Source organism: Myotis yumanensis, unplaced genomic scaffold (assembly GCF_028538775.1).
Source record: "Myotis yumanensis isolate MYYU_CA2020_CCGP unplaced genomic scaffold, mMyoYum1.0.hap1 SCAF_11, whole genome shotgun sequence".
In the NCBI taxonomy this organism is placed as follows: domain Eukaryota; kingdom Metazoa; phylum Chordata; class Mammalia; order Chiroptera; family Vespertilionidae; genus Myotis; species Myotis yumanensis.
In genome coordinates this window covers 24,402,491-24,410,238 of record NW_027223762.1, presented here as the reverse complement: position 1 = coordinate 24,410,238, position 7,748 = coordinate 24,402,491, and the positions used below count along the sequence as shown (strand labels likewise).

Genomic DNA, 7,748 nt, shown 5'->3' with positions numbered 1-7,748 from the left:
CCCAGAGTTGGCTCCCCTGCCTCACCGAGGCAGGCACTGCCCAGGAGTAGGGGCACCCTTTGCCAATCAGATCCTGATAGGCCTGTCCTGGGCTCCCTGGAGCTTCAGCGTCCCTCTTTGTGGCCTGAGGGCAGGCTCCAAGCCTGCATGACTGACTGTGCAGTCCTGTTCAGCCCGGCGACACATGGACCCTTGCCAGTGGCCTGGTGATGCTCTGCTGACATGTTTGCAGAGCTGGAAAGAGCTCAGGGAGTCTCTTGTACTAGTTTCCTGCGTTAGTGTTGCTGCTATAACACGTGACTATAAACTTAGAGGCTCAGGGCACCTCCCATGTATTCTCTTATAGTTCTGGAGGCCAGGGCTGCATTCTTTCTGAAGGTGTAGGAGAGAACCCCTCTTCTTGCCTTTCCTAGCATCTAGAGGCTTCCTGCAGGCCTTGGCTTGTGTACCCGCATCACTCCGACCTCTGCTTCCAAGGTCACATCTCCTCTCCGGTCCCCACCTTCCCGTCTCCCTCTTATAAGCACCTTGTGATTACATTGGGCTCACCTGGATAACCCAGGATGATCCCCCCATTTCAAGGTCCTTCATTTAATTGCACCTCAAAGTCTCCTTTGCCACATAAGGTGACATATTCATAGGTTCTTGGGACTGAAACATGGACATCTTTGGAGGCCCCCCCGTGCCCCTCCCCCAAGCCTACCACTGCTCCCCGCACCTCATGGCATGATTTCTGCGATTCTGGAAAGGCTTTCTAAACCCCTCTTCCTACGGATGCTTCCCTAACCTGCTAACTTGTGAAATTGCCCTCTGAGCAGATCGAGCATTGCCATCCTTAGTGAGAGCTTGGGCTGAGTGCAAGGCCTGGACATGTCACTCACACTAAGGTGTAAAAGGCTGACAGCGAGCGATGATTTCTAACAGCAAGTTCTGATGGCCAGGGAGGCAGCGTGTTAGGGCAGGAGGCGCCAGGGAGGGAGGAGGCAGGGTGGCTCCGGCTAACGTGGCTCATGTCCCAGCAACACTAAATGGAGGCTCTCAGTGATGGAGAGAACCAAGGCACTTAGAAGTATGACCACAAAGTTTTAATCAAACAGAGCAAGATGGCGGCGATGCAGAACAGGTAGTGCTTGGAGAAGAGGAAGAAGATCATCTCCTTGGTGACATAGATTATGTGTATGAAGATGAAGCAGTACAGGAACATGGCAAACTGGTTCTGGGGGTGCAGGAGGTCCTGGAAGCTTCCTGAGAACTGTGGGGGAGAGAAGAGAGTGGAGCTGGCAAAACGGGGGCCTGAGTGCCAGGCAGAGAGCTGGGCTGCCATCCTGCTCTTGAGCCTTCCTGATGGGACCTCCGGCAGGTCGTTGTCCTCACCGGAGGGAAGTAACAGTGCCCACCTCGTGGGGTTAGCAGGAGAGAGAGGCAAGCAATAAATTCCTAGCAAGGTCACTGGCACAGAGAGGGCATTCGTGGGCGTTCACTTCCTGAGGCTGCTCTTATCCCTCCTGACTCAGGCCTCTCCTCTCTGTTTCATGCTGCCTCTGAGTCACACAGGTAGGCAGTCTCCTGGGCCTCTGAGACCCTAGATCTGAAGGCCAGGTCTCGGCGTGTCCTCTGACAGTTTGCCCAGACACTTAACAGTTTGTTTTCTGGACAGTAGCACAATGCGAGGGTGTCCCCTGGGCACAGATGACTGTTTCTGACTCTCTTGGTCCTGGCCCATGGCACATAGGGTCAGTCTGTGGTCCTTCAGCCCAGGGTTTGGTCTCTCCTGTGGACAAGTGGTGAGAGATGGGGGCTGGGGGTCTCCCTCAAACCTGAGAATCTTAGGCCTGAGGAAAACTACTGAAGTTGTCTGGCTGACCCTGCCTGTGTGTTGTTCTTTTCTGGAATCTATGTAATTGAGGTTGACAGAGCCCGTGGTAACTGTAGAAAGCGCCAACATATAAGGAAGGTGATATTTTGATCTGCAGTTAAGATACCACCCATGGTTTATCCTTTCAAGTATCTTTTAAAATCATGCCACATTTCTTGTAAACAGGCAGAGGGCAGGGTCTGTGGTTCCCTAAACTCGGTAGAAACACACCCACAGAGGTAGTTTTCAATGCAATGGAATGTATCCCATTCACCCAGAAAAGAGAGAGTGGGGAGGAAGTTGAAATATCAAGTCAGCTCTCCACCTTTCCACAAAACACTTTTGTAAACTATTGCTAGAGATCGGGGATTTGGACACAGCATTGCTGAAACCGCTACATAAAATGTGAGGGCAATGAAATCAAACGGAGGGGGAAGAACATGACTCCGTGATGCCCACTCTAGAATGAATGGCAAGCAGGGCTGGAGCCCAGAGGAGGAAGCCTGTGCCCTAGCAGGATGGCAGGGCTGGGCAGTCTCATGTTCCCCTGCAGACTCCTATGGCTCTGGATCCGCGGGCTTAACCTCTGCCACCTTTTGTGGTCTGCATGCATTTTCCATCTGAAATGCTGCTGCTGGGTGAGATGTATGATTTTGATAACAAAGCATGCATTTGTGAAACCTTTTAGACTTTTAAAACACTTTCAATGGTTTATCTTTTGAGTAGAAGTCAGAAAGCAGATTAGGACTCTACACCAAAGGTTTCTACCTCACCGGCAAGGAGAAAGGTCTTCAAATAGAAAAGGGCAAATAAATGTGGTTGGGAGGAGACATTGAACAAAGGCACAGTTCCATACATACCTGCTTTCAATAGTTTCGGGCTCCAACTTATAACAAATGTTATCCCAGGATATGGAGAATACAACAAGTTTGAAATGGAAATTATGTGTGAGATGTCAAAAACATTAGGAAATGTGCCAGAATCTTAGAGATAGGCGAATATTTTCTAGATTTTTAAAAGGGGGGGGGGGGTGGGGGGGGGGAGATGGATTCTGGAAATCCCCATTCAATTAGCTTGACCTGGCTCAGCAAACGCATCAGTGTACAATGAAGGAGGTATTTTGTGAGCAAGAAAAAAATGATAATTGCTAAGAAGACAGCATGTATTCTTTGAGAACAAATCATGCAACACCAACCCCATTTTCTTAAAAACTATATATTGGGGAAATGCTACAGGTAGTATAATATCATAATTCCGGAAGCCATCTGACAGTGTGTCTCAAGATAGTGTTTTGGACAAAGTAGAGAAATGTGAGCTGGATAAAATCTAACACATGGGTGGTGACTAATGGAACACGCAGGGAGATTTTTTGGTGGCATTTTCTTTAGGTCATACCCTCCTAACAGTTATAGCAATGACTTGAATAAAGGCAGAAGGCAAGTTTCTCAGAATTGAGGATGACTCAGAGCTGGGAAGCATAACTCATACATTATATTCCAATAAAACTGAAAAATGATGAGCGTTGCATTTGGGTCAAGAAGTGAATTGCATGAGTACATGAAAATGGTAATAGCTAACATTTATTGAGTGCTTACCTAATGTGCTAGGCTCATGGCAACGTGCCTCACACGCATTCTCTCATGTAATCCTCACAATGACCCTGTGAGGTAGGTACTACCTTATGGATGAGCAAACCCAGGCTCCAAGACAATGAGTAACTTGCCCAATGTCACGCAGTTGATGTGCGATGGGGCCAGGATTTTAACTGTCTGATTTTAAAGCCCAGAAGAGACTTATTTAAACAATAACATCTTTCATGACTTAGTGTTAATTATGGCCCAGTCACTGTGCTAAGCACTTCACATCCCATTTAACCACAAGTAGGCGTTCTCATCCCCATTTAGTACAGATTAGGGGAGAATGGTCCATTTCTTGCCAAAGATGTCTAAGTTTTAGTGTGACACCTTGGCAGAGGGTGTCACACCTTTGAGGTGCCATTATTAGGGGTTCTGGGTCTAGCTTAAGCACTGCGTCTCTTAAAAGAGATGCAGAGAGGAATGGAGAGTGGTGGAAATTCAGCCCAGGAGGAAACGTTGAAGACTTTTCCCTGAGAAGGAAGACCATGGGCAGGTGGGTGGACCAGGTGGAGACCCTTCCAGGGTCAACTCTCAGTGTAACATGGAAACTCTAAAGCAGTGAGCTCCCAGCTCTGGACCCAGGGCAGGATGTGGCTCTGAAGCAGGTAGGGTGGGCTTCAGGGATGGAGGCTCCCTCACCCCTGGAGTCAGCCCCTGGCCGTCTGGCAAGACCTGCAAAGTTCCCCCCACTTTCATGTCACTTACCAGGCGGGGCCGTGCCTGCTGCTGCAGCTGCTCCATCACCTCCTCGTGCTGCCGCTGCCGCTCATTCTCCTGGTGCAGGTACCTGAGCCGTGTGAGCTCAAACTCCATGCGCACCTTCTCCAGCTCCATCTCAGCACTGAGCTCAATTCCTGGGTTCCCCAGGGTCATGGGCCGCTCTGAGAAGAATTCAGGTCCATCGCCCGCCTGGCCCTTGGTGGTGGAGCCGGTCTTGGAGGACAGTGATTTGGGTGACCCTGAGCAGCCTTTGTCTTCACAAGTTTCCATCTCCTCCAGGTAGTCAGAGGAGGAGTCTGGCTTAGGGGACTCTGCCTCCTGAGGCGGGGAAAGGGGAAATAGAAGGATGGCGAGGAGTCAGTATGGGGCTGCCCCCTACTCCCACCCCAGGGCACTCCCAGAGCCCCAGGCCACAGGGGACTGCAGTGTTTGGAAGCGTGCTTGCTGGGAGTTGTAAAGATCTAGACTGAGTTCTTACTAGACATGCACTGACATGGGGTCATTAGGACCTGAGTTAAGAAGAGGAGGAGGGCAAGCTGACATGAAGGAATGAAACCCTAGAATTGAAAGAGACGCTGGGGAGCTGAGGCTAAAGGCTCTCTTCCTGGTCATTTCAAATCACTTTGGAGGTAGCTTCCCCACCTCCTATTCCACTTATCCTTGAGAAGATCGAGACACCCAGTCCTCTGGGGCTACCGTGGGAGGAAGAAACCCAGGGTCTGTGCTGAGGGGACCTAAATATATGGGGATCAACCAAAGGGCCATGGAGGAGCTGGATCCTATACACGGAGGGAAGAAAGGGCCCCGAATGGGGAGGTAGATGGGAAAGACCTCAGTCAACTTCCAGTGGCTTCCCACAGTCTTATGAAGGGCTTTCTGGTCCCCGGTGATAGCTGGATGCCAGTTGTGGGGATGGGGTGCCCACCACCTGCTCTTCTTAGCAGCTCTCTGAAATCTCAGAGCACTCAGCTCCTATCACATGTCCCCACAGATCTCTCCCTCCCTCTGGGGGTCTGGCTGGAGCAGTGAGATGAGGCACCCCCCTTACCAAAGCAGCCCTGAACTTCCCTTCAGATATGGGGTCATCAGGCACCATCTTGGGGAAGGTTGGGCAGCTTTCTCCCGCCCCCCGGGCTTCCATCATCTCCCTGGCGTCTGTTGTCATCCTGAAATCCACAATGCTGCCAATTGGGAGCAAAGGTCATCTTTCGAGGGACTCACATTTGGCCTCACCAGATTCTATAGCCTGGCCACCATCACAATCCCCTGCCCTCACAATAACCCACATTCCACCAGTTGCTAGGGCCCCTTTGGCAGAGGGTGGCACACCTTGGAGGTGCCATTATTAGGAACTGCAGGGTGGGCCTTTGCCACTCCTAGGGGCTGCTTTGAAAACTAGAATTCCACCACTTGAAGCCCAGAATTCCATCATTTGAAATCTGCTCCCTTGGGGTCCTCTTTTACATGTAGACTGTATGCGATGAGTCACAATTAACTCCACAAACCCTGTTGTGGGCTGAATTATGGCCCCCACTCTCAATTCATATATTGAAGTCTTCACCGACATACCTTAGAATGTGACCTTATTTGGAGATAGGGTCTTTAGAGATGTGATTAAGTTAAATAAGGTCATTAGGGTCAGTTCTAATCCAGCATGACTGGTGTCCTTATAAGAAGAGGAAATTTGGACACAGACATACACAGAGGAAGAAGACATAAAAATAATGGAGAAGATGCCATCTATAAATCAAGAAGAGGGCCTTTGTGTGAGTCAGGGTTCTCCAGAGAAACAGAACCAGTAGGACGGACAGGTGTGTGTGTGTGTGTGCGTGTGTGTGTGTGTGTGTGTGTGTGTGTGTGTGTGTTATACATGTGCTTTATTATAAGGAATTGGCTCGTGTGATTCTGGAAGCTGAGAAGCGGCATGAGCTGCTATCTACAAGTGGGAGGCCCAGGAAAGCCAGTGTGAGTCCAAAGGCCTAGTAACTGAGAATGCTGCTGGTATAAGTCTCAGTCCAAGGCCAGGAGCAGACCAATATTCAGCTCAAGCAGTCAGGCAGATAGCACCAACATAGCTTTCCTCCACCTTCTTTTTTTCTATGCAGGCTCTCAAAGAATTAGATGATGGCCATCCACACTGCGTAGAGCATGCAGCCCGCTGGCCATGAGTTTGACATGCTTGGTGTAGAGCAATCTGGTTGACTCAATCCCCCAATTCAAATGCTAATCTCTTCCAGAGACACCCCCACAGGCACACCCAGAAATGTTGCTTAACCAGATATTTGGACATTCCATGGGTAGTCAAGTTAACACAGAAATCACAGGCCGGGGACAGATTCTTTCCTCACAGCCTTCAGAAGGACCCAACCCTGCTGACACCTGGATCTTGGATGTCTAACTTCCAGAACTTGAGAAAATTAATTTCTGTTGTTTAAGCCACCCAGTTTGTGGTACTTTGTTACAATAGCCCTAGCATATTCAGATATCTCTGTCATTCACTGATGGATTAAGGGGGGCCAGCAAAGAGATTGAGGGGCTGGGGAATACACTTTGCATCTTCAGTTTTTGGGGAAAATGACATCAGACAATTTTGGTAGTTGAAGGCAGGGTTGTAGAGAAAGGGCTGCATTTGAATTCTAGCTTTGCTACTCACTCTAGCTGTCCGATCATTCTAAAGAGGATAAGGATTTAGCCAGCCCCCTACAATTACAGCACTGATGTAAAAATAGAACGTGCATTTGTCCACTACCTGCCTATATAGGGACTAAGTAAATGGTCACCATCATCTCATTATTATAAGGGATGGGTCTGTCACTGGGAGAAGAGAGTGCTCAAGCTCTACCTTCCTGCAAATCTTTAACTGAACCATGACTTCCCCCTCCCAGCATTCTGATGGTGACCATGGGAACTGCCTCACAGCTGTTGTGTAAGATGTCGATCCCGCCTCAAGCACTAGGAGCAGGCTTACCAGACAAACATAAAGTGCCCAGTAAACTCTGAATTTTAGGTATATATTTTTAGTATAAATACCTTCTAAAAATTGCATGGGACGCACTTATACTAAAATTATTCATTGTTTATCTGAAAATCACATGTAACTGGAGATCCTGTATTTTTAGTCGTACACCTGTCAATTTTAATCTGCTCAAAGAAACAAAGAAGTAATGAACTGCTATTCAAACCACCAAGTACAGAAATATACAGTAAGTGCTATGGGTAGTTAGGTCAGCAGTACATCAAACCACCATAAAATCTCAATGGTATACAGCAATACACATTTATTTAGCTGGGATATCTAAGAGTTGGCTGGTCTTGGCTGGGCTCGCCTAGGGGGCTTGGACGAGGCAGTTTTATTCCATATGTCCCTTGTCCTCTTCTTGGGAACAGTGAGCTAGCCTGAGCATGCTCTTTTCATTGCAATGGGAGTAGCACAAGAGGTATTGGAGCTGACACACCATCACCTTTGGCCAATAATATGTTTATATGGCCAAACCCAAAGTCACAGGATGGTGAAAAGTACTCTGTTCCTTTAGTGG

At 48.7% G+C, this 7,748-nt stretch overlaps 1 protein-coding gene across 1 annotated transcript; it reads right to left on the bottom strand.

The window, feature by feature from the left end:
* Positions 1 to 1,063: 1,063 nt before the first annotated feature.
* TMEM247 (transmembrane protein 247) lies at positions 1,064 to 5,377 on the bottom strand. Its single transcript, XM_070428427.1, has 3 exons — positions 5,261 to 5,377; positions 4,198 to 4,530; positions 1,064 to 1,252 (listed from the first exon to the last, which is right to left on the bottom strand). Exons 1-3 carry the CDS (start codon positions 5,375 to 5,377, stop codon positions 1,064 to 1,066), a joined length of 639 nt encoding a protein of 212 aa, XP_070284528.1.
* Between the last annotated feature and the right edge of the window lie 2,371 nt (positions 5,378 to 7,748).